The sequence below is a fragment of the Suricata suricatta genome, chromosome 11 (genome assembly GCF_006229205.1).
Source record: "Suricata suricatta isolate VVHF042 chromosome 11, meerkat_22Aug2017_6uvM2_HiC, whole genome shotgun sequence".
NCBI classification, from domain to species: Eukaryota; Metazoa; Chordata; class Mammalia; order Carnivora; family Herpestidae; genus Suricata; species Suricata suricatta.
The window spans coordinates 85,483,484-85,510,121 of record NC_043710.1 but is presented as its reverse complement, the minus strand read 5'-3'; the positions used below and the strand labels follow the sequence as shown (position 1 = coordinate 85,510,121).

The 26,638-nt window shown below is 45.7% G+C and overlaps 1 protein-coding gene across 3 annotated transcripts in view; it reads left to right on the top strand.

Annotated features, from left to right (window-relative positions):
• Positions 1-26,638, top strand: part of FLI1 (Fli-1 proto-oncogene, ETS transcription factor) — a 119,279-nt gene that overhangs the window by 65,421 nt on the left and 27,220 nt on the right. For 2 of the 3 annotated variants that reach the window (XM_029956219.1, XM_029956218.1), the window contains 3 exons: positions 10,054-10,208; positions 14,434-14,637; positions 23,289-23,354. In XM_029956219.1, the coding sequence (XP_029812079.1) occupies positions 10,054-10,208; positions 14,434-14,637; positions 23,289-23,354 (425 nt within the window). Of the gene's footprint in view, positions 1-4,101; positions 4,360-10,053; positions 10,209-14,433; positions 14,638-23,288; positions 23,355-26,638 lie in introns of all 3 variants that reach the window. The other variant, XM_029956220.1, reaches the window with a different exon arrangement.

Here is a 26,638-nt window from a genome sequence, read left to right as displayed (position 1 = left end):
CAGTGCCCAGGACTCAGAAAGTGCTCCATAGTGATAGCGATCATCATGAGCAAAAAAGGGAGAAAATGTTAGTCTCATTCATGAAATACCAGGCAAGCCAATGGGCCTACAGCACAAGGGGATAAAAATGAAAATTAAGGGAGGGCCCCGAATGGCGGGCTAAGAAAATATGGAATTTATTCTGTATGCAGACACTGACTTTAAGTGTAGCCCTGACATTTAACATCTTCAGAGCCTGATTTACAGAACTGAGGATCTTTATATACAGAGGAAGGGGAAGTGAGCATTGGAAAGATAAGAAGTTATTGAAATATCTCAAGTAAGAAATTATCAAGTTATGAATTTGAGTGATGATAATGATTAGGGAAATAAAAAGGGATAGAATGGGAAGGACATATCAAAGGGATAATTAGCATGGCTTAGGTGGACAAATATTGAAATATCTGGGAGACTGGAGGATATATGAGAGGAAAGAAAAAAAATGACTGGAGTTTGGATGATTTTAGGAAGGATGGTGCTGTTAGCCATGGGACGTAGGAAAGGAAATGCTTTGAGAAGAGATATCAGTGTTCCCTCTGAGATTCCTGGGAGTAATCAGCCCAGATAAAAATGTCTACTAGGCCTTGGAAACTAAAGCTCAGATAATATTTGGGGGCTGGAATTTAGGTTTGGGCATCATCTCTAAAGAGTTTTCACTAGAAGTGGGTGAGGTCAGTAAGGAAACAAGTCTAGAGAAGGAGAGAGAAGGGGGCTAGTGTGCAGTTGGGAAGGAGATATTCCCCAGACAACCCCTGGTCTCAGTCCTACCTGTGGGAACCCCCAGCCCTTCCACATTTCAATCCTACCAACCAGAACCAGTCACCAGGATCATAGCCACCTTCCCAGAGGCTAGCCTTCTAGGAAGGCTCAGAAGTTCTGAGCCAGGAGCCCCTCAAATAACCATCTCTCCACATAGATAATAGGGATATTGAGCCTCTCACAGTGGAGGGAGGATATTGTTTGTTAAATATTTTTCCATATTATCTTATGATTTGCTCCCCACCATGATCCTGTGAGGTAGATGTTGCCACTACATTTTGACATTTGAAGGCAAATTGGGCTTTGGGGTCGGGGAGTGGTAGATGCCTCATCTGAGAATTTAGAGGAGGCAAAGCTGGCACCAGAGCCAGACTTTCTGATTCCTGGCCTTTGGGCCACCTCTCTGCCCCCTCCCTCTCTACCTGTACATTGTGACTTTGGGTTCATAGTTCAATTTCTGCTGGCACTCACCCTAGCAGCAAGGAAAGTGATTCAGAAATACCTTTCAAACTGGCCCAACCACAGGACCTTCCTGATGCTTATTGAAAATCCAGATTCCACCCTCAGAGAGTCTTTGGAATATTGTAGCCTGAATCCCAACCACAGCTCACCTCTGCTGCCCCGCCCCAACCCACACAGGCAACCCCTGTCCTTTCCAGGCTTCCTCAGTTGCACATTGTTCTTGCTTCTGCTTGCTTTCCTAAAGTCTGTTTTTCAGACTCAAACTTTCAGAATATTTATTTTTTTAATGTTTATTCATTTTTTAGAGAGAGAGGGAGAGAGTGCAGGGGAGGGGCAGAGAGAGGGAGACAGAGAACCTGAAGTGGGTTCTCTGCTGTTGAACCCAAAATCATGAGATCATGACCTGGGCTGAAGTCTGTCACTTAACTGACTGAGCCATCCAGGTGCCCCATCCTTTCAGAATATTTAACTCTCTTGCTCAAAATCTTTTACTCCCTTATGACAAAACCCAAAGTCCTCCACATGCCTCCATCCCTACAAAATGAATTTTCTTCTTCCTATCTTCTTCCTTCCGTGCTGACCACAAAAGATTCTGGACCCCAAGCACTCTCCGGCCTCAGAGTCTCATGTCTGTATTCCTTCTCTCTGAAACATTCCTACTCCATCAAGTCATAGGACTCTCTCCCCAACTTGTTTCAGGTCTCTGTGCCTGAATGTCACATTCCCAGCAGATGTCCTTCACTGCCTGCTCTAAGACAGCACCCATAATTCACCCATAATTCTTTGCCTTGCTTGGATTCTTCATAGCTCTTCCTGGCTTTTGTCACATCCTTCACTCAAATGCAGGCAGGACCTCGTTTTGTTTACTAACCAATGCCTGGCACATGGTCAGTGCTCAATAAATAGTTGTTAAATGAATGAGTGAATGAATGTATTACTAACCAGACTCAAAGGTGAAGATGATTCTTCAAGGCCATATAAGTCATCGTGTATAAGCCAGGACAGAGACCAAGGTCTGCAGACAATGCCTCTGGCTAGAGCATACATTTGTGCTCAGGGGAGGCTATATTGATGAGCTGACCCCTCATTCCCCCATAGGGCACTCCAACATATTAACCCTGAGCAAGGAAATCGAGTTTCTGAACCCACTTGTCAGCCATCCCTGGCTGCAGTCACACCAGAAGCCAGCTGGAGGAGAGTTGTGTGAACACTTCTAAAGAGCAGACGTGGTATTTACATGGCTCTGGTCACACAAAGCAGCCCCTGCTTTTGATTTGCCCACCATGACCCCAACCATGCACAGGTGATAGAGTAGGTTCAGAAAGATTGATGGAGTCTCACCCACCCTGGGGGAACAAAGAAGATACCGTGGGCTCTCGGAGCCACGCAGGCTAGGCACAGTCATTACCAGCACCTCATAAATATTCTCCAGGAGCTCACATGTAAGCTGGCCTGGTAGGCAGCAGGGAGCAGGGGTTTTCAGAAAAATGTCTTTGCTGAGGATGGAACCTTGTCAGAGTCTACTATTTGATCATGCAAAAAAGAAATGACACAATGAAATAGATGCCAGGTGATTTTAATCTCTCATCCTCAACACTGTGTATTGACCCCATTTGGGGTCTCTTGGCTCTTGGACTAGATTTGTGGTGTCCAAGGCAGTAGCCACTAGCCACATGCTGCCTTTGAGCACTTGAAGTGTAGCTAATCCAAAACTGACATGTGCTTGAAATCTAAAATAAGCATCAGACTTTGAAGAGTTAGTAGGGGGATAAAAAGGTAAAATATCTCATTAATTATTTTTATGTTGATTATGTTGAAATGATAATATTTTGGCTCTAGTGAGTTCATATATTAATATATTTTCATATATTTTAAAATTCATTTCACCTGTTTGTTTTATTTTAAAAACATGACTACTGGAAAATTGAAAATTATATATGTGGTTCACACTCTACCTCAACTGGACAGCACTGAGCTAGAATGCTTTGGACCATTCCACCATTCACGATGCATTCCCTCCATAGTCTCTGATAATTTGGGTTTTCCAAGTTACTTCATGCTTATTAGAGAGCACATAGGTATTTGTGTCTCTGCAGGAGGTATTCTCTGTGCCTAAAGCTACAATGCCCTTCTTGCTTTTTATCCCAGCATTAAGTCATTTGGCATGGGGTCAAGTGGAGAGATTGAGGTCTGAGTTGCTCAGAGAAAGCTTAGCTTGCCTGTGTTTTGGGAGGTTGGCTCTCTTTCTCCATATCTTCCTGTTTTGACTGAATCTATTAGAGTGAGTTGTTCTTGAAACAGCACAGCCCATAGGTTCTATGTTGTATGTAGACTTCAGTAACTTGGCCTCAAGCTGTGGTCTGCAAATACCTCTCAGTTGCATCTGCCTTACCCAGGGGAATTGAGGGAAACAGCTCATAAAGGAGAGAATAGTATTTTATGAAGGAGAAATGCAAGGACCTGCTTGGCTCATGTGCCTGGAACAAAGGGTATGAGTTGGTATTAGTTCACCTTGACGTCTCCTGTAGGACTGGCCAACAGGCTCTGGTTGCTCTTAGGAGACACATAGAGACTTCACATTCTATCTACAGGAAGGTCAGCCTCACACTTCTGCCTCTGTGACTGCAAAACACCTTGCTAAGGTGCTTCCTTAAGTTCTGGACCTTGTAGTATGGAGCATGTCACATATAACCTGGATGGGAAGCTGTCCTCAGGGTTCTGGAGAAGCTGTAAGGAGATGAAAATAGATGAGGTTAGGGTGATGGCTATTTTATGGGTGATTGTTTTTCTCTTCTTGCAATTTGCCTTTCACTTACACGTATTTCTTTAAAAAAAAACAAGTCATAGGCACACACCTATGCATGGATCCTAAAGAAATCCTAAAGACAACACAGATTCACTTCATTGCTGCACAGTGTTCACATTACATGGAAGAAACATGTGATAGGTCCACACACACCCACACACTGTGTGGTTTGAGTGGCCTTTGAGACTTCGCATGAGCTTTGTGAATATAAGGGATCCACTGACAGCAAGCCTGGGCCACACACCTGTGGATTCGCGTGGTACCCTCTGAGTTGCTCTGCGTTGAATGGAAAGGTACAGTAGATGTCTGTGTTTTGTTTTGTTTTTGATATATATTTTTTATTTTTTTAATAATGTATTTTTATTTTTTTTAATTTGAATCCAAGTTAGTTAACATATGGTATAATGATTTGATGAAAAGAACTTAATGATTCCTCACTTACATATAACACCCAGTGCTCATCCCTACAAGTGTCCTCCTTAATGCCCCCTTGCCTCGTTAGTCTTTCTCCTCACCCAATGCCCCTCCAGCAACCCTCAGTTTGTTCTCTGTATTTAAGAGTCTCTTATGGTTTGTCTTTCTCTCTGTTTTTATATTATTTTTGCTTCCCTTCCCATATGTTCATCTGTTTTGTATCTTAAATTCCACATATGAGTGAAATCATATGATACTGTCTTTGTCTTATTTCACTTAGCGTAAAACAGTCTAGTTCCATCCACATTGTTGCAAATGGCAAGATTTGATTCTTGTTGATTGCAGAATAATATTCAATTGTATATATACCCCATCTTCTTTATCTATGCATCAGTTGATAGACATTTGGGCTCTTTCCATACTTTGGTTGATAGTGCTGCTATAAACATTGGGATGCATGTGCCCCTTCGAAACAGTACACCTGTATCCCTTGGATAAATACCTAATAGTGCAATTGTTGGGTCATAGGGTAGTTCTATTTTTAATTTTTTGAGGAACCTCCACACTATTTTCCAGAGAGGCTGCACCAGTTTGCATTCCCACCAGCAGTGTAAAAGGATTCCCCTTTCTCTACATCCTCGCCAGCATCTGTTGTTGACTGAGTTGTTAATTTTAGCCACTCTGACAGGTTTGAGGTGGTATCTCAGTGTGGTTTTGACTTGTATTTCCCTGATGATGAGTGATGTTGAGCATCTTTTCATGTGTCTGTTAGCCATGTGGATGTCTTCTTCAGAAAAGTGTCTATTCATGTCTTTTGCCCATCTCTTCACTGGATTATTTGTTTTTTGGGTGTTGAGTTTGATAAGTTCTTTATAGATTTTGGATATTAACCCTTTATCTGACATGTCATTTGCAAATATAGAAGACATCTGTTATAGTCTAAAAGGGTCATCTTTAGGAGAAGTCTTTGAAATTTTCTTTTACCCAAATCCCCAAGATTTCTCACCTTGTTTTAAAGTGCTTAACACCCTGCAAGGAGCTTTGGGAAATCACTGGCAGTATGTTTAAAGCCGTGTTCTCTGAACACACAAAAATAGAACCAGAAGAGTAAAGAGCTTATGTCCCAGGGTGACAATAAAGGACAAGGTTGCAGGGTTCATGTCACCTTTGCTGTGGCCTCTCCTGCCATGGATTTCTGTCATCCTGAGATGGAGATGCTCTGAGTTACACTCTTGGAGCTAGCACCTCCTCCCTGCTCTATAGCGGCCACCCCAGGCCCCTTTGTCACCTGTCCTAGTGCTATCAGCTGCCTGAGGGCCCCAACCCCACAGTCAGTTGTAAGTGCAGGTCTCAATACAAATTAGCAGCCGTGCAGTCAAGCTGAATGGCTAAACCTCTTCCCCTCCATCCATGCACCCCTCCCCCCGCCTCTTGTTTTCATTGGGCCTCTTCACAGGCGCCAGCTGCCTCATTGAAGAGCAACCTATAGGCTGGGCTTTGCCTGTACCCACCCTTAGTAGTAGCTGTCAAGCCCAATGGCTGCATGCAAGGCGTGTGCTGTCTAGTGGAGGCGCAGTGCCCAAGAGCTTGAGAATGGAGTGGAGTGTGGCAGGCCAGAGGTTAAAGGTACGGCTTTCCTTTCTTTTCTCCCTGAGCGCTCAGAGGAGGGCCAGCCTGGGCAAACATGGTGCTTCAGGGTGGTGCCAGGCTTCTCTGAGGGCACCCCTAATGGAGGGGTCTGGGACTGAGGACAGGGCTTCATTCCAGAGAAGCACCCACAAGTGGGTGGCCAGACAGTTCTCCTTGCACTGCCAGGGAGTAGGTGCATCCACGGGTGTGGGAGGAAGGAGTGAGGAGGAAGCAGAAATATGAGAACTTATGTGGAGGTTCCATCTACTGTACAGCCCCCAGTGGTCACCCCAGCAAGAGAACCCCAGTCCTACCTGTGCTTCTGTTGTCCTCTTCTGGGAGCTGGCTGATCCTGTGACCTGGGCACCCACCTTCCTGGCAGGTGCACATCTTAGTGCTCATGGCTCCTCTTCTCATCAGGTCACATACCAGGTGCCTTTTACCAAATGTTTCCTCTTCTTGCATTTATTTTTCTCTATTCCTGGCACCAAAGACCTGCCTGCTATTGGTGGCTATGGCATAAAGGACTGCTCCACTTTGGCAATTTCTGTGGATCTGACTTTTCACCCTTGCACGGCAAGAGGTTGATTTTTAGCTCAGAAATCATCAGAGGCCCAACTGACATGGGAAATAATTTTTCGAGTCTCTCTCCCTCATGTTCCCAATGGGGAGCACCCCCTCTTCCATCAGGCCCACCCCCAGCTGGACGTTGCTCTCCTCCCTGAAAGTTCTCTCACCCCTGCCCACGGCCCTTGAACTCAAGCATCCGCTGGAGGAAGTGTGTGCTCTGGCCACCCCACCCTCTGCCATGGGGTTCCCAGCCAATGAAAACGTCGCTCCCTTGGTTGAAGGCCAACCTAATCCTCCAAGCTCCCACTGTAGTTGGGTTGTTTCGCAGTGGACAAGTATGCCGGGAAAGGCTCCCAGGCCACGGTGGGGTGTGTGTGCATGTGCTTTGGGGTGTGCACGTGTCTGTGTGTACACATGTATGCGCCGGCGCATGTGTGTAAGTGTACGCACGCGCCTGCCTGCAGTTAGCCATGAGGAGGGTGGGGGACGCGGCGAGCTTGGCCAGAGCTCCGCTCAGACACAAGACCAGGGTCTTTCCGGGACTGCTTCATGGCAGGCCAAGTCCTTCAACAGCAGAAGCCAAAGGGCCAAACTGGTGAAAAGCCCTGATGTGCTACTGCCTCTCCTCAGACTGCCATGGGGACATTAAACCTTCAACAATCTGGGGCTCTGACGGCTGGTTCTTGGTTCTCTGCCTGGAAAAACAGTAGGCGAATAGTAAAACCTTAAATTCTAACATGTGTAAGTTATACATCTTATTTTCATTTTCAGCCCATGTTCCCCTCTGTAAGACATCAGGAAAAAATTACCGTCTGACTTCTAATATCTCAGTGGAGCATTTATCTCCCAGCTATGATAAGTGATCTTCAATATTTTTTTCCTTTCAGATTAAGAAACAAATTCATTTAATTGTCTTTATTGAATGTGCTCTGGCCCTCCTACCCTGCCTGAGCCTCCACACTCTCCCCCTGGGCTGTTACTCCCCTCCTCTGCATTAGGGACTGCTCTCCCTGCCTCCGGGGGTGCTGCCACCAGCCACGGAATGGGTGAGGCCCTATCTGGCACGACCTGGCTCCTTAAGTCTTCATGATGGTTGGTCCCTGCCCAAAGCGGAGTGAAGCGGGCAGCGGCCAGACCTCTGGGAAGCCTGGAGTCATTCTGCGGCCCAAAATTGGGCGGCTGTAATCTGAACCTTATCTGAACTCCTTGGTCTGAAGGCCTGGTTTGGAGCTCTTGAGAGAACTGGCTGTCTCCCAGGTCTGATGCTTCCTGCACTGTGTAACCACGGCTGCAGCCTCTCCAGGGCCTTCTAGTCATTTTCTTTGGTCCTGCTGCTGCTGGAGCGGCTGAACGGAAGCTAGGGCAGAGCAGGATGGCACTTCCCCTAGGCATGGTGGGAGGGGCCATGATGCTGGGCTGGGTTTGTGTGTGTGTGTGTGTGTGGAGTGTTCTGCTAGCCTGCTCCCAGGCACCAAGTGGCCACAAGTGGAGTGTCAGCTTAGATCTCCAGACAGCTGCTCACTGCTGAGCTGGTGCCAGGGAGCAGGCTCTCTGCACCGATATTGCAACACACCAGGTGCTAACTAGGCTCTGTACATCAAGACTGAGTTGCATGATTTTTGCCTTTTGCACTTCCTTCTGGTTCTTCTGTGAGCTTGGCATCCAGGGCTTCAAAATGCCACAAGGGCCACAACCTTTCTATCAGGTTGAAGTTCTTAGATTCTATTCCTTCTTCATGTAGCAACCAGCTCATGTGTATGTGTGTATGTGTGTGTGTGTGTGTGTGTGTGTGTGTGTTAAAGTAAGCTCTATGGAGTGCCTGCATGGCTTAGTTGGTTAAGCAACCAACTCTTTCAGCTCAGGTCATGATCTCATGGTTCATGGGACCAAACCCCGTGTCAGGCTCTGCACTGACAGCACAGAGCCTGAAGTCTCTCTCTCCTTCTCTCTCTGCCCCTCCCCAGCTTGTGCACACGCACGCTCTCTCTCTCTCTGTCAAAATAAATACATTAATTTTTAAAAATAGGGGCACTTGAGTGGATCAGTTGGATGAGCATCCAACTCTTGATTTTGGCTCTCAGGTCATGATCCCAGGTTCATGGGATCAAGCCCCATGTCAGGCTCTGTGCTGACAGAATGGAGCCTGCTAGGGATTCTCTCTCTCCTCCTCTTTATGTCCCTCCCCTCCTTGCATTCTCTCTCCTTCTGAAAATAAATAAATATAACGATTGCCACTGCAGATAGCTGTGAAATTAGGTGATTAACTAGTTGTTACTTAACCTTCTAATTTCTGTATAAGTCTAATTACATGAAACAGAAGTTGGTGTTTTGATTTTTTACTTTGCTTTTCTGTTTTAAGTGTCATTGCAACTACTGTATTGTAAATGATGGAAAATAATTGCATATGTTAAAAAAATATGAAACTTTATAAAGTAAAAAAAATAAAAATAAATAAAATTTAAAAAAAAAGAAAATAAATAAATAAACATTTTTAAAAAATAAAAAATAAAGTAAGCTCTATGCCCAACGTGGGGTTCAAACTATGGACCCAGAGATCGAGAGTCACATGCTCTACCAGCTGAGCCAGCCAAGCGTGCCTGTATGTGTGTTTAGATGGGAAAGCTTAACACTGAAGACCTGAGTCCTCCTCAGGTCACACTAGCTGGATGACCCTGGGCCAATCACCTCATCTCTCAGTTTCCTTAACCATAAAGAGGAGATATGAACCCTTAGATGGGTATTAGGAAGTTAAAATAAAACAGTGTATAACAAATGCATTAAAATAATGTACATGCAATAGAAATGTTTCATTCAGAAAACATTTATCACTGGTCTCTTATAGAAAGCACTTATACATAAGACACTGAGATTTAAAGGAGAAAGTCATGTCAGTCTCTCAGGGAACTCCCAATCCATCGAGGAAAGAGGACCCACCAAGCTAACAATCACTCAGCATGACCAGTGCTAGAACCAAGGCAGAAACAGAGTGTCAGGGTTGGGGGTGGGATGTGGAAGCCTACCTGGGGGCCAAGACCAGGGCAAGTGCTGTTGGAGCCCAGGTTGCCTGGCAACAAGGCTAAAAATGTCAGCTGCAGTCAGATTGGGAGGGCTGCGACACTGCCCTAAGAAGTCCAGACTCTAGTCTGAGGCCAGTAAGGAGCTGCCAAAAGTTTTTAAGTGCCGTAATTATAGGATTGGGCTGGGATTTGAAAACTCTGGTGGCGGCGTGGAGGATAGAAATAAGGCGACAGCAGCAGCAGCAGCAGCATTGCATCAAATGGGGCTGGGAAATGGCGCCCTGATTGTCTGCCCACGCTGTGCTGATGGCAGCGGCAGTGATGGCTTCCTCTAGGCTTTGTGTCCTCTCGCCTCAGGGAGTCTCCGGTGGACTGCAGTGTTAGCAAATGCAGCAAGCTAGTTGGTGGAAGCGAGTCCAACGCCATGAACTACAACAGCTACATGGATGAGAAGAACGGCCCCCCTCCTCCCAACATGACCACCAACGAGAGGAGGGTCATCGTCCCCGCAGGTATTTTGGGAACCAGGCTGCCGGCTGGCATCCATGCCCTCACTTTTCTGGGCTAGTAGTTGGAGGGCAGGCTTGTCCCAGTTGGGCATCTGAACCTTCACCTGATACCCTATTCACTATGCAAGTGCTGACTTAGGAAATCTACCTTCCTCACCTTCCTTCCACTGTCCTCGGAGATAGTGTCCCAAGTGTCAGGTGCTGGAAGCCCATCCTCAAACAGGTCTCGTTATAGACTCAGCCTCAGGATGTGGTGCTGCAGGATGAGGACTGCAAAGAGGGCAGAGTTGAGGCTGTCTGATACCAGAAGGAGTCCCAGGAACTCCCAGACAGGCTCGCCCTTGCCTTTAAGGAGAAGAGTGGCCGCAGAGGTCTGTCATGTCCATCAGGCATGTACTTCCTGGCATCTGCAACCTCTACCTTTCCAAAATTACAGCCAGCTCTTTTAGTTTCAAAATAGAAATAACTATATTTAACAAATGGAGCGCCTTGACGTGTGCAGTAAGTTATGTCATTATGTAAAAATAGCCTATTTTTCCTAAGTATTGGTGCTGTTTGGTTACAGAAAATAAAATCATTGTTCAAGTCTTCAGTCCATTGGCCGGACATTCTGCCTCCGCCAGGTCAGCTAGCTCAGCAGCTTGGTCAAAAAAAGGAGTTTGAAAACTGCCGTGGGTAGAGTCGGTGCCAGGTAGAAAGAGCAAGAATGTCCAAATCGTAAGCAGAGTGAATTACAGGGCACGGGTTACAACTAATCTTATCAAAATAACATGGCCCAAAAGGCACAACCCCTTCCATTTGCAAAAGTGTAAGTGCAGTTGTGTCTGAGGGCAAAGGATTAGACATCTCTTTGAGGTAACATAAAGGAATTTGCTTCTTGGCCGAGAAGGCATGGTTTTGTGATGAACCTCTCCTTCCTACGCTCTTTTGTATTTATTTTCCATGGGAAGCTGTGTCTCACCATCTCTTAGGTCTATGGCTGCATCTTTGTGTGCTGGGCCAAATTCAAGGTGGCAGAGGGTGGGAGGTAAGGGGGCCAATTAGGCCGGAGGAGCTGGGAAAACAGGAATTTTTCTGTGCCCTGTAGGACTTGAAAACTATTCATAAACGATTTTGAGTTTCCTTTTTCCACAAGCATGCAACTTCACAAAAGAAGAAGGAGGATAGTTCCTGTTTTCTGAGCACTTTCCAGATACCAAGTGCATATAAACTGCTTTCTCTACATCATACTACTTATATCATTTAACGTTTGATCGCCTCCCTCCCTCAGGACACTAGGTGTCCTCAGGTGAATTTGTAAGGTCCAACTGTGTTTCTCCCTTCTCATCAAAAGAAGCAGACAATGAAGACGTAATAATGAAGACAGGGTAGGGACCTCGCTATTCTCCCCTAAGCAAAGCCACGCTTTGCCAGGCGTTTGCTCATCTGGCATCAGACTGCCCTGCTTTGCCAAATGGTGGCCAGCATGGGAAGTCAATCTTAGGCACTGAAGACTTAGGGGATCAGAGAGGGTCTCTGAACCAAATATCGATACCATCTCATTTTCATAATCGCTTTTGGGAGGTGAGAGTGGGCAAACAGCCAGACTGCTTGGTTGACCCCTTCACTCTGAGTTGGTGCTGAAATACTTTCAAAAGGAATGTCAAAATGTCAGTCTTTGGTGGACCAAGGAAATAATAATTATAGCAGTAATAGTGATAATAGCATAAATTCATATCAGAGGATTTTAAAGGTATTTTTTGTAATGAATTCACTTAGCTGTGGATTTACTTCATTACTTTACCTCTGGTGAGATCTTTAAATATTATCATCAGACATTTTGGCTTCCCCCAGACCAGCCGCCTGGACATGAGGGAAAGTCTCATTTGGACAAGTCCACAAATCAAGGCAATAAAGCATTTGTGAAACAACTGATAAAATTTATGGTGGGGATTTTAAGACAAGTATAAACGAGGGCCCTGGTTAATCACCAGTTTCAGGTTCAGATGGGAAGAAACTAGGACTAAATCATCCAGGAAATACATTTGGAAGAGTTTAGCATGATCCAGAGTGGAAGATTTATAATTCATTGTGCTGTAAAGAGAGAGAAATAATATTGTGATAGAGCCCAAAGCTAGAGAGGAAATAATAAAAATAAATTAAATATATGTTATAAAATTGAATTTGAGGACTCAAATACTAAAAGTGAGGAATTAAGATGAAGAAAAGGAGATCAGATAAAATAAAAATGCTATGTAATCCATCACCCACCTGTGCTGTTTTCCTTTAGAATTCCGAAATGGTACAAAATATTTCCATTTCCCAATGGCCCATGCCTAATTGTTTCTGAAGAGTGAAAGAGGAAAACAAACCAAGAAATTATTTGAGTGAGAGGGAGAGAGAGAGAAGGATGTAGACTTGTACAATGAAGCCTTAGGAGGAGCTCTGTTATCTGACAGAGCAACTCACAGGTGAGAAAGGCAAGAGGAGGGGCTTTGGGTCAGGGGGACCCACCCCCTCAACTAAGTGAAGTCCTAGGAAGGCTTAAGTTTGAGCTAGGGACTTGACCTTTCCAAACTCTATTTTCAATCTGTAAAATGAAGATAGAAGCCATTTTGCTGGATTTTCTAGATACGTGTACAATGGGCCACGTGAGGCAGCTGGCACACGGTAGACACCCCAGATCCAGACCAGTTACCGGGACTGGCTGTTTGGCAGTAGCCTGCGACCTGAACTCCAGATTCTCTTCTCTCTTATTTTGCCATCTCCTCCGCCTCCAGTGCCAGTACAACAACCACTCCCACCCATGGGCCAAGGCTGGGCACTTCAGTCCCTGCCCCCTAGACACTCACCTGTAAAAACTAAGGAGAAATGGAGAACCCATGGCAAACAAGGGCAATCAGCAGAAGCTCTGAGGAACAGTCCTGGGGAATTTGTGTTTGATGCAAGGGAGGCCACAGAACCTCGCTTCCTTCCCCATGGCCACTCCTAATCCTTCAAACCTGGTTCCCATATTTGCCCAGAACCTTCACTGACTCTGAATGAGAGGGTAAAGGGTTGAGAAGGTGCACAGATATTCCTACCTAGTAAATATGCTAAGGAAGCAGGCCCAGTAGAAGCTGGGTACTGACAGCTAACCTACAATGTCAAGCCTCCTCCCCTTGTCCAGGTAGCCTTCCATGATTCTCCAAGTTCATGCTATTCCCCTCCAGCCATGATTCCTTCAGCTACCACCACAAAATTTGTTGCTTAATTATGTGGTTTCCAACCTAAATGTTTCACAGGGACAGATGTCTCATGTGGCCAAGAGCCATACAGTTTTCTTCTGTAATGGGCAATTTTTTTATGATGGGCAAAATAAAGTGTTTATTGGTTGCCAAGAAAAGAGATGGCTTCCAGCCTGTGATAAGATATAAGTGCTCTACCTGCTGTGGAATTTGCTGGAACTCATCACCAGCACTTGAAGCATACCCACCCCCATCATACACACACCTCGCCAAAAAGGAACTGTGAGACTCCTTGGTGGAGAGAACCTCAATCATCACATTATTTTTCTTCCCTCAAAGGCTGAAGGGCTGAAAGGTTTCTCTCTCCAATACTTTTTCCTCATCTCTGGGGACTTAAATATCATTAAAAAAACGTTTTGGAGATGATCTGGTAAGAACTTCAACCCAGCTGTCTCCACAAGGAAAAAACCCAGGTTGGATTTATGTTAAAGTCTCACAGTGCTGGGTTGTCCAGCTGTACAGATGGAATTGCAGTAGAAGTTTTCACATATGTGTTCCCTTCTGTAGCCATCAGAGAGTTTGGTGTTCTTCTGGGAAATTGTTAATGTTCTTAAGATACAGATGGTTTCCCTTTCCAGAGGACTTTGGTCCCCAGGTCCATGGAACTGTGTTAACTTTCATTTGGATGCCACAATTTCTCAAGCAAAGGTTTTAATGGCCCTCCAAACACTTTAAAGAGAATGTTCTGTCACGATGCCTAGGGAGACATCTAAGAACCTTCCCAGAGTGCTAAGTGATTCAGGCAGTGCCAGATGTGGAGGTGCCAGATGGGAGTTCTAGGAAGACCATCTGGGAGGGAACCCCCTTTCCCCCTGAGAGGGGGAAGAGAGAAGGGGGGTGGTGCGGGAAGGAGGAGGACAAGGAGAAGGAGGGGAGGGGAGAGAGAGGGTGTACCCAGGCTTCCTGAAGGGGAGGGAGTCCTGGCTGGCCCCGCCCTTGCTAACAAGCCCTCTCCTCTGCAGACCCCACACTGTGGACTCAGGAGCACGTGCGGCAGTGGCTGGAGTGGGCGATAAAGGAGTATGGCTTGATGGAGATTGACACATCCTTTTTCCAGAATATGGATGGCAAGGAACTGTGTAAAATGAACAAGGAGGACTTCCTCCGAGCCACCTCCCTCTACAACACGGAAGTGCTGTTGTCACACCTCAGTTACCTCAGGGAAAGTAAGTGTCCTGTCTGTTTCTGGGCATCGGAGCCCTTTGAAGGGTGTGGCATGAGTCCCCAGGGCTGGGAGAAGACTCAGCAAGGCCCTCTGCAAATAAAGACTGATTTCCCATGGAGCTAATCCAGGAAAAGGATACTGGTTCCCCTACAGTCAGTGTATGTTGGGCAGATGCTACAGAAGCTGCACAGGTCAAGGCCTGTGAAGTTGCCAAAATTTCATGGGCTCCTAAGACTCTGAAAGGGTGCTGACCCAGTCCTGTAGTGTCAAGGGAAGCAGAATAGGAACTGGAGAAAAAGCAGGGAACTGTGACCCAGTGGGGTCTTCCAGAGGTACTTTCCAGGAGAACCCCTTTCCAGAAACTACTTTGCCCTGGAATTATAAATAGATGGACACCCTGACTGGTATTTTCCTGTGCAATGATTTAAAGTTCCTCCCGTAAACTCTAGATTCATGGGTTTAGGATTTAAGGTATTGAAAATTTACACATTAGCTTCCTCTTCTCATTGGTGTCGTTCTGGCACAGCACGTTTATTGGCTGCTCGCTACACACCCTTCCTAGCCAAACAGGAGAAGCAGCAGATCTTCCAGGTGCATGAGGGTCTCTTGGACACTTTTTTCTGGCACAGCAAGAAGAAAAAGAGCTTTGGAAAAGGAGATTTTCTGAAAGAAACTATGTAGTTGTTCAAAAGATTTATCCAATATCAGAGTTTTCAGGCACCAAGATCCCATCAATTTCATATGCATTTCATTTGCTATTAAACATGCACAGAGATAGGAACAGTTCTTTCAGACATGCTAATAACCTCAGCCTTAACACTTCACCAGATATCCAAGCCTGGTGGTAGGTATATCAGTGACCCCAAGTATTAAAGGATTTGTCTGTGGCCAGAAAGATGGTACAGAGATCAGGGAAGTGAAGCTGCAGGAAAACAGATGTGGGTTCTTTCTACAAAGGAGCTTTCTAACAGTCAGCCCTGAGCAGGGATACACTGGCAGCCTTGGGATTCAGTATCGGCCGTCAATAGCCAAGGCTGCCTATGCCAAGCTGAGATCTGTGGACAGTGCCTACGGGCTGCTTTCCCTGGTCTCCTGGGCTCTGTGTTGGTTAGTTAGTTCTTCATTGTCTCCCCATCATTTTGGTGGATCTTCAGCTCACTATCTCTGTAATCTTCTGTCAACCTCGCGCTACTTGGGGTGGGAGCAACACACGCTGACTGTAAAATTAAAAAAAAATTTTTTAATGCCTTTGGAAGTTTCCACTGGTGCCTCTGAGCACTCTGGTCACCTCTCCAAGGCATCTGGTAACCAGTGAGAGAGTGTGGATGATGCAGTATATGTTAACACCAGAGCAGTTACCTCATGTCTGAGTCTTACTGCAACATGAGGTCAGCCCAAGAAACAACAAGTTCAAAAAAGAGGGTAATTCTCTACCCAGTTTTTCTGAGCTTTGGAGAACCAGCATTTTCTAATCTGTATTTATCAGCCTTTAAACTTTTATGGATTTTTTTTTAAAGGCTCTGTGCACAGAGTCCTACAGTGATGCTAGCCAGGCAGGGAAGAGGTTGGAAATGAGCAACGTAAGTTGGCATGAGAGGGGTGGATCAGCAAAACAAGGGCACTGATGGAGCCTACATTTCTGCTTCTTTGGGCATCATATGGTAGAGGTCCAGGAATCACTGGCCCCTATACTTCCTTTGTGGGAGAAGAGAGAGAGAGCAGCATAGACAGTATGTCCGATGACTGTAAGGGACCAGTACTTTGGGGTTCCATGGCAGATGCTTTTGTTGGGGAGATGTTCAAGCACATTCTGCGTTGGCATGGGGAAAGCCCATTCGTGCCATGTGAAACCATTCAGGTCTACTTTCTGGCAGGTCCATAAGCAAGTCCCCATTAGGGTTTCCTACCACAGAAAAACCCAAGCCACAGACCCTGAAGCAAGACAAACGCCTGTGCCAAAGGCTCAGGGATTTGATAAGTTCGCCCCTGGTGACCCTGATGGAGGAGCACAGATACTAAGGGGCGAAGGAGGAAGCAGGTTGTGAAGCACTGAGAGCAGAAGCATTGGTATTTGGGTAGGTAAGAGGTCAAGAAAAAGTGTGCATTGCTGCTCCTTTTCGTCTTTCTTTTCAAGAATATTTGTAGACCCCAAGGAAGATAGGCCCCATAGCTACATATGTAGCTATGCCCCCAAAGCAATAAAAACATGAAGTTTCCAGAAAAGTTGCTTATTAATGGAGAAAATTTCCAAGGTGTAGAGGAGATGGAACAAGGTACATATCTGAAATGATGTTGAGTGAAATAGCTAAATATAAAGTGCTCAGAGCATTGATATAAAAACCATGTCTGCCTGCAGAAGCAAAAATTAAAATACCGTATGAAGGTTCAAAAAAAAAAAAACTTCTAGAGCATAGTATTATAATAGTCTAAGGGCCTTTTGAGGAACCTACATGTAAAATGATGAACCATCATAGAAAAAAATATTGATTCATGCTGCTTTTCAACTGGTGTCTCTCTTCAGATTCTAGCCTCTGGGACGCTCTGTGCTGGGTGGTGTTTGGGCAGCTAAGACCCCTGCAGGAAGTATGTGCCTGGTGACTGCACTCGAGATTGCAGGGAACTCCCCCAGTGCCGACCAGCATGTCTTCAAACACTTTATTGTTTTTCCAGACTTACTTCCAGCGGATGTTTTGTGCTGGCAGGGAGACCAGTACTTTGGGGACAGAGGTTGGGGCCGCTGAGTGGAGGCAGGAGAAAGGGGTGCTAATTCCTTGCACTTTGTCATCTGTCCTTTTTTCGAGGAGGGGGCTGGAGCTCAAAGATCCCCACTCTGGGGAGAGGTGAAAGGAAAAGAGTTGAGGTTCTCGACACAGATGGAGGAAGCACCGTAGGGCTAAGGAAAGGCAACAGATGAAAATTGAAAGCCTTCGAATTTAGCTGGAAGTCAGAAGACTCCAAATTAGTTGGCGCCCTCCAAAGTGTGTGATCTTTCTGGACTTTAACAGAAAAATAGGAAACCTTGTAGGATAAAAGGCTTGAGCATCAAATTCACACTTTCACAAAAGGTGCTTGAGTATTTATTCTGGTTGCCTGGGAAGGGAGCTCTACCTTTAAATGTCAGATACCAAACTTAAATTTTAAAATGTATTTTCCAGGGTGGAGAAGAAGTAGTAGGGTCCTGAGTGCTTCTATGCCCTGTCTGGTGGCCTGGCATGCCAGGATTTATCTGGCCTGCCGGGAGGTGCTTGGTCTTCATCCCTCTGCTTTTCAGCTGTCCCAGACAGAGTGGCCGCCTCTACACCCTCGCCCTGTCACATCACGCACACTGGAAATGGGAGAGGGATGGTTAGGACAGGGTCTGGGGAGGATGCCCGCAGTACTTGGGATGATTCGGGAGTCCCCTGGGGACCCCAAGGCTCAAGTGTGCATCTCTCCAGGTGTCTTTCACTGTACAGGGACAGGATGCCCCCTTGTGGACACCACGTGGACAACCGTTTGCAATACCCATTTTAAAGCCAAAGCAACTGAGGTCTGGAGGGCTTCAGAAATTGGTTGAAAGGCGTACAGCCAGTGGAAAACAGCCCGGTAGCAAAGACCCAGGCCTCTTAAGTTTCAGTCTGCAGCCGGGCCTGCAGCCTCATGCTCTGATGTGAGATGACCCGAGAGAGAGACAGCGAGCTAATCTTCCTTCTCTACTTTAGAATTCGCTTGTTCCCCTGGGGCTTGCATGTTGCAGGCCAGGCCACTTTCCCCACAGCATTTTCTGTTTTCATTTGCACCACGAGATAAATGCTTTCTGAAACTTGCCTGTGGCCTCCTGGAATGAGGCAGATTAAAGCCAAACCTATCACCACACTAACCCTGTCCTTCTTTCTTCCCGGTGCCGCCCCACACCCTGGCCCCGCCAGGCGGCCCCCGCCAGTATCTCTGCCAGGCACACCCCGTTTGGCAGAGGTTGTATTTACAGGCGGAGGGCTGCGGGAAATGAGATTGGGCCATCATAAGGCGCAGTGGGGACAGACCTCAGAGGGAGAGCAGTCCGACTGGCAGTTCAGACTCAGGGCCACTGGGGGGAGTTTGGGCTTTCTGGGAGCCCAGAAGGTTCTGGGCTTGGGGTGGTCAGAGGCCGAAGAAGGAAAAGGAACCCTTTGTCATTTTACAAAAAGTGGAGGTCTGTATGAGTTTCTGAGTCTGACCTGTTAAAAAGTTCCAAGAAACCGTGTTTTGAAATAGCGGCAGGCAAAAGAATGAAATATATCGTGCGGCAGGGGGGACTGCAGAAAGGTATCTATCTTGAGTCCCATTTTTAATTTAAACTTAATGGAAAACACATTTTGCATTCTGAGGCATTCCCACCGGCAGCCTCAGATGGTTGGGCAAAGGTGATGGGTCCGGGCAATTAAGCTGGTGAAGCATTATCCCTTCCAGGCCAGGATCTGACCGGTAAAAGAGAACAGGATTCGAGCAGAACAAAAGGTCAGATTGCCCTGGACTCAGTCGCCAGCCAGGCCTGTTGTTGAGAACATGGAGCCGTATTTCCCCACTCCCTCCTCCCACTCCACCCGTACACTCCAGCCAAGAGCCATTGATGCCGCCCAGAGAAAGGGAAACCTACGTTCAATAGGCAGGAGACAAAGGCTTTGGCACAGGATGGATGACGGTCGTCTCCCGGCTCCAGGTGTCCCCAATGAAGAGCAGGTTACTTGGGGGAACGTAGAGCCAAAGAAAGCCCCATTGTTGGGCCTCCACCTCACACCTGCAAAGCTTCACTCTGCTCATTTCCATCTTTTTTCAGATCCCTAATACAATATCCAGTGACAGATGAACTTAAAAAAGGAAAATTATTTTTCCCTTATGCTTTCACTTTGGGAAGGCCAGTCTATTCTCAGCGGCAGCCACTTCATGCTTTTCAGGGCCCCAGATTAGCAGATATACATATATGCCTGTGTACGTACATTAAGCAAATAAACAAACATTTTAATTGAAGTATGCAGAGTTGAGCAAAAATCATAAACGCACAACTCAAGGAACTGTCACAAAGGGAATCCACTCACTTGTTTGGTTTTTTAAGTTTATTTGTTTATTTTGGAAGAGACAGAGTGTCAGCCGAGTAGGGGCAGGAAGAGGGAGAGAGAATCCCAAGCAGGCTCCATACTATCAGTGCAGAGCCTGATGCTGGGCTTAAACTCACAAACTGTGAGATTATGACCTGAGCCGAAACCAAGAGCCAGAAGCTTAATCAGCTGAGCCACCTGGGTGCCCCTCCACTCGCTTGTATAATCACCCCCAGGTCAAGGAGTAGACCAGAAGCCCCTTGTGCCCTCTCTCTGTCCGCAGCTCCTTCCCCATAGAGGTAACCTCTGTCTCCAGTCCCAACACCATAGGTGAGTTTTATGTGTTTCTTAGATTTAGCCTGAAGGCTACAGGGTCTGCTGTGCTGAGAACAAGTTTTGTAAATAAACCAGAATGGGAATCCTAGCTTCCTGGGCTTTGTGGCTGTGTGACCCTGAGCAAATGACTTGACTTCTCCCAGTGCTGATCTGTAAAAGGAGAGGAATGTAACACTGGCTTTGCCTGGCTCCTGTTAGGGATAAAGGCAAAGAATAAAGTGTCCACTGCATACTGCATTTAGGAGAGTTGGCTTCTGTCCTCCTGTCACAGCCTGTTTATTCCAACAGGATGACAGGATGGTGTGAGGAAAGATTAGGAGCTCACCTTAGCTCTACACAGAAGGATTCTCAAAGCAGGAGGAAAAAAAATCCAAAGCAACAGAGTGGGAGACAAGGACCTTCTTGTATCAGAACAAATTCCTATAAGAAATGGGTATGCTGTGCCACCTTCTGTAGCCTGAAGAACTTGTCAAATAAAAATCGGAGAAGAGAAAGGATGTTAGTCCCTCAGGAGGGAGGCCAGATGCCCCCAACCAGCCCCTCCTTCTGAGAGTGAAACTTGAACCAAGAACGGTCTTCAGGGCAAAATCCTTTTCCTAGGTTACCATGAAATATGTATTTCATGCAAGCTTTGCAGAGGTCAAACGACCCCTTCTCTTGGCTTTCTGGGAGTTTCCTGTGGAATTCATATGTGCCCAAAGAAGAACTTTCACCAAGGGGAAAATTTAATAAATGTGGTTTATCTAAGCTTCGTGCTCTCCGCTAAATCTGCACTAATGACTCAGGCAGTTTGCTCCTCTGAGACCATCATTTTTCTTTATTTGCTCCAGCCTTGAGGTTTCAGCCTGAGGGAGAGAATGTCGGGGACAGAAAGGCAGACATTCTTGGTCTTACTCCTGAGATGTTTTTTTTCCTATGCCCTTGGAACGCTGGTTCTATTTCTTAACCTCCTTCCAGTCATGGAGGATTATTTCTTATTGCAGCAGAACCCATTCGCAACTCCAGGTCCAGAAGAAAAGACAAACGCTCAGCAAGCTCTTTTATAAAGGGGTTATTGTATGTCATTGTGGTGTCTGTGGGAGAAGGAATGTAAACATAGTAATGATAACTAGCTAGCATTTACTGAATACTTACTATGAACCAAGGTCTTTTTTGAGCACTTGACAGGTATTATTTTATTCAATTGTCGCAACAACTGTGCTAAGTAGATGTTATTATTAGCCCATTTTCTTGTTTTTAAAGCTTTTTAAAAAATGTTTATTAATTTTGAGAGACAGACGGAGTGTGGTGGGGGAGGGGCAGAGAGAGATGGAAATGGAATCCAAAGCAGGCTCCGGGGCTCTGAGCTGTCAGCACAGAGCCCCGTACACAGGGCTTAAACCCATGAACCATGAGATCATGACCTGAGCCAAAGTTGGATGCTTAACCAAGTAAGCCACTCAGGCGTTCTTTAATTTTTTTTTAAGTTTATTTATTAATGGAAAGGGCAAGAGCACAGGCAGAGAGAGAGAGGAGAGGCAGAAAGAGGCTTTGCACTATCAGCTCAGACCCTGACATGGGGTTTGAACCCACAAACTGTGAGATCATAGCGTGAGCTGAGATCAAGAGTAGATGCTTAGATAGATTAGGTACATTGAGGGACGTTACAGAGCTAAGGGGTAAGCGGCAGGTCTAACTTTCAACTCTTGTTTGCATAACAACTAAGTTGAAATGAGGTTGTCCCAGCCTCACCTGATCCTTGATATTTTTGAGAATGGACTAACCAAATGCATCTGGTTCTTGGCTATTTCATGCACATGACTGTCTCCTTTCTAAAACGGTCTGCACACATCCAGGCTTTGGCATATTGTGGTCTCAGAACTGCCTCCATCCCACCCCTCTTTTTTGTTTGGAATGGTTTCAGAGCTAGAAGGAACCATCACCCAAGCTACAAGGCATAGGTGCTGGGCAGTTGGGTGATTCCCGTAAAATTCTCTCCCTCATCGTCTGGCCTGGAGGGGCACACATTTTCTCCAAGGCACACCACCAAACGCCCACAGCTGGGTGAGGCAGCGGCTGTGCTCTTGCAGCCCCATCATGACTGGAGACTAAAAATAGGAGCGTCTGACAGCCCGTACCCTGTCCTAAGCCCTGGCACCCAAGTCAGCCACCCGTCTGCAGAGAGAAGGGAAGGTTTGCAAAGACCTCCCTAGCCTCCAACACCTATGGCAGGCTTATCCTGTCCTTTGTGAACGCACATCCCAGCCCTTGTCTTGAGGGCACTTTTAAGTTTCCCTAGGAGACTCGGAGGAGAATTGCAAAAATGCCTACATTCTGTAAAATGAAACTCTTGCCTTCTTCTGAAACTAAGGAATGAGGTCTGTTTTAGGGGAAAGGGGGAGTTTTTACATGCAACAGAAAAGAACTATCATCCCTGTGAAATGCCTAGAGCAGTGCCTGGTATGAGCAGTTACACGTTAAGGTTTCATTTTAGGAGATTAGATAGCAGTGCTCTGAAAATTGAACGTATTGTGTCCCACATTCAACTGTGTTCTCTTAGACCTTTGCAAAGGAAGGCAAGAGTTACTACCAGACCTCCTCCCATCCACACCCCTTCCCAACCGCCAACACCCCCGCTCCACTCTCAGTGAATGATACCCAAGCACCTTACCCGCCAGTAAATGGACCTGTCTGTAAACCCACAGGATACCATAGCAAGCAGGAATTGTATAGCTGCTTCTCCAGGGTGTGGCAAAACTACAGACTGCAAGCCGGATCTGGCCAACTCTGGCCCATGGACAAAACAAAACAAAAACAAAGACGAATGTACAGCAGAGACTGCAGTTAGCCTGCAAAGCCTAAAATATTTACTATCTGGTCTTTATAGAAAAAGCTTGCCAACTCCTGCTGTAGTTTAACCCCTTCATTTTTCTGCTGAAGAAATCGAAGTCTAGACTTTCCTACGGTCGAACAGGGAGAGTCCCAGGCCTGTGCTCCTGCCATGATGTGGCGTGGATACCCAAGAACTTCAGAACCGTAAACATGGCTGCTGGGGAGGGCTGTGTGGGTCCCACTCATGGGTATTCTGTCCTAACTTGCTCTGACTGGAGCTTCAGGAATCAAAAATGTTCCCCGCAGGATGCAGGATGGATTCTATGAACACTTTCTCTCAAGGAGCCATCTGTCTCTATTACCCACCCTGATCTAGTTCCCTCCTGACTCCCTTCTCCTCCTTCTACTCCTGATCTACTCTTGTTATAATGCATTTTGCTTTGCCTTACAGGTTCACTTTTGGCCTATAACACAACCTCCCACACAGACCAATCCTCACGACTGAGTGTCAAAGAAGGTGAGTCTATTCTCTCATGAATTTTCTTCAGTCCCAGGGATGGCACGGTTCTATGCTGTTAAGACTGGCGTGGGGAACTCCAAGTCTGTGCACCCTTAACCTTAAAAATAAGATAGGTGGTTACTTTATGAGCAAAAACTGGCTTATTTGGGACTAGCAGAGGATCACAATTTGGGATAAACAAGCTATGACGAAACCATAGGTAAGCCCAACAAAGGAGAAGAACATTATTTTATGGAGAAGACAGAGGAAGTTGGGAGGAGTTGTTTAAATTTTTTTATAGTTTATTTATTTTTGAGACAGAGACAGAGCATGAGTGGGGGAGGGGCAGAGAGAGACAGAGATATAGAATCCAAAATAGGCTCCAGGATTTGAGCTGTCAGCACAGAACCCAATGCAAGGCTCAAACCCACAAACTGCGAGATCATGACCTGAGCCGAAGTTGGCCACCCAACCGACTGAGCCACCTAGGTGCCCCAGGAGGAGTTGTTTTGAAGGGAAGTCCACTGGATAAAAGTAAGATCTCAGGGTGAGCACAGTTGCTTATGGGCTGAGGTTCAGGGGCAGATTTCTATAGGAGATGCAATATACATCTTTCCCTGCTGGCACCTATGACTGATGATTCTTTCCTGTTGAGAGTTATCTGTTGTGGTAGGCAATTGGTACATCTGTTGAAGTCTATAATTGACGATTCTTCCTGCAATTGACATGTGAGTGGTACTGCCCCTCCCCCACTGCTAGGTTCCTCATTCTGGCCTCCCAACTCCATTTTTTGAGGTTATCCCTTGTTAATTTTCAAGCACCAAAATTTTTGTTCCATTCAGATTTTTTTAGCATGCAAGGCAAGAAGCTAAAGCATATCCTACCTGCACTAGCTGGAAAAATGCAGCAAGGTTTTGGGGCGGCTGGGGGTGGCTCAGTTGGTTGAGCATCCAACTCTTATTTCAGCTAAGGTCATGATCCCAGGGTTGTGGGATCAAACCCCATGTTGGGTTTCACACTGAGTGTGGAGCCTGCTTGAGATTTTCTCTCTCTTTTTCTGCCCCTCTCCCCTGCTCATACCCTCTCTCTCTCAAAAATAAAAATAAAAACATTTAAAAAGTAAGTAAGGTTTTTAAATATCTTGCAATAACATGAAAGATACGACTTAAAGTTGTTACACCATGAAATAAAAGGTGTTACTTTTAAAGTACTACACCCTTTCAATGCTGGGAGCTGGGGCTTTTCTCTGTTGAACATAATGAAATGAAGGTTTTTAAGAATTCTTGCAATGCTACATTTTAAGGGTCTTTTTTTTTTTTACTAACAAATTTTAGCAGTGCCAATTTATTTTTAAAGTGGTAATTTGGGGATTTGGTCTACTTGGTTTGGTTTGGTTGAGAGAGACAGGAAACAACCTCAACAAATAATTTTTGCCAGTGAGGATTACAATAGCACTTCTCAGCATCTTGTTTATGAAACATTGTAAGGATATATTGCTCCAGATACTGTGTTAGATTCCAGACATTTAAACAAGGGAATAATTCATGGTACCTGGTTTAATGGAGAAAAAATATAAGTGAAAAAAATCTGCCTAAAGCAAAAAAAAATCCACGGAGAAGGGGAATTTTGAGTGGTGGCTTAAAGAGTGAATAGGAGTATGGCGAACACGCTCTCTTTCTTGACTTTCTACTTTGCTATTTTTTCTTTAAGCACGTCTGCTATAAAATAATGAATGAAGGCAGAAGTTTCCATGTAGGTTGCGTGTCGTATAGCACAGCATAACGTTTCAGAGAAACATGACGCTCCTCTAAGGGAAAAACCTTAGAGAACATTTATTCAGAATCCTCATGAGTTATGGAAGAGGCAGACCCAAAAAGCCTCGGGGTCTTGGCCCCAGTCACACCTTTGATCACATAGGACTTTGTGTTTCCTGTTAACAATTTATAATCAGATGATAACCAGAGAATTTAGTGGAAGGAATATACAACATGATGAATCTGCTTTTGTGGCTTCATTTGCTTCCTCTCCTCCACCTCCTACCCACTCTGGGTCCATCCTATTCATGCTACTGTTTTCCTTTCCGAGTCAGATTTTTTTTGCAATTTGCTATGAAGCTAAAGTCATATTGACTCTTTCTACTGTCCAAGCCACATTTTACTTGCTGACCTAGTTAACATCATGTTGCAGATGTCTGTAAGAGAGAAAATGTATTATAGTGACAAACATATTAAATTTGAGGTCAGGGCACCTTTGGCTTGGTCTGGGGAAATCACTTCATGCCCCGAATCTTAGTTTCCTGGCAAATAAAAGGACTGAACTAAATCAGTAAAAGTTTGACTCTTGAGCTCTTGGCTTCTAAAGGGATGTTCTTTCTAGAGCCATAGGTAAGGGCTATGCTTTCATTCAGGACCACTCTGTTTGATCTGGTTTATTTATTGAATTAAAATTTCATTTCCAGATAGGGATCCAGTTCTTGGAAAGAAGGGGGCAAATGGAAAGGAAGGACTGAAGGAAGAGAAAGGGAAAGGGAAGGGGAGGAAAGGAAAAGGAAGGAGATCCTTCAAAGTTCCTTCAGCTGTACAGATTAAACCCTGCTGGCAATGAGTGAGACTCTGGGGCAGAGCCAATGAGAGAATATCTGATAATGGGCTTAAAATAAAGACTTTCCTTTAGAAGCAAGACTGAATTGAACTGCATTGATGAGCAGCAACTCATTACTTCTCCAAGGGTCTTAGCTTTCAGCCCTCTCCTCTACCTACCATACTGCATTTCCTTCCCTTGGTTCTTTTGTGTGCAGGCGACCAAGCATTTGCAATTCCACTGGGCTTATTCAGGCTTATTGCAGGAGTGGCTCGCTCTGGCTGGGCAACAACCCCTCTTCTGCAATGAATTAACTGTAGTATCCAGGCAAACGCACGCTGCCAGGACCTCATTCAGGTGGTGCCGGGGCATTTATCTCCCAACATCGGCCCTGGCCTCTAGAGACCATTAAGTCTGTGCTTTGCAGGTGCATCTTTTGTCCCCAGTAAAGCTTTCCACTTGAGCTGTCTTGCTTCTGTTGCCTTCCCCCTTGTGAGGTGGTCTGAATCTGTCTGAAAGGCCCATCATCCACAAAACAAAGTGCATTAGCAAGACAAAGCTAATCAGGCTCCCCTCTCCTTCCTTTTCACTCTCCACCCCACCTCTTTCCCTCTCTCTCTCTCTCTCTCTTCTGTGTATGTGTGTGCGCGTGCGCACGTGTCTATCTCTCTTCCTCTCCTGCTTTTTCTCTAATAGCTATCTTTATTACTTAAAATATTAAA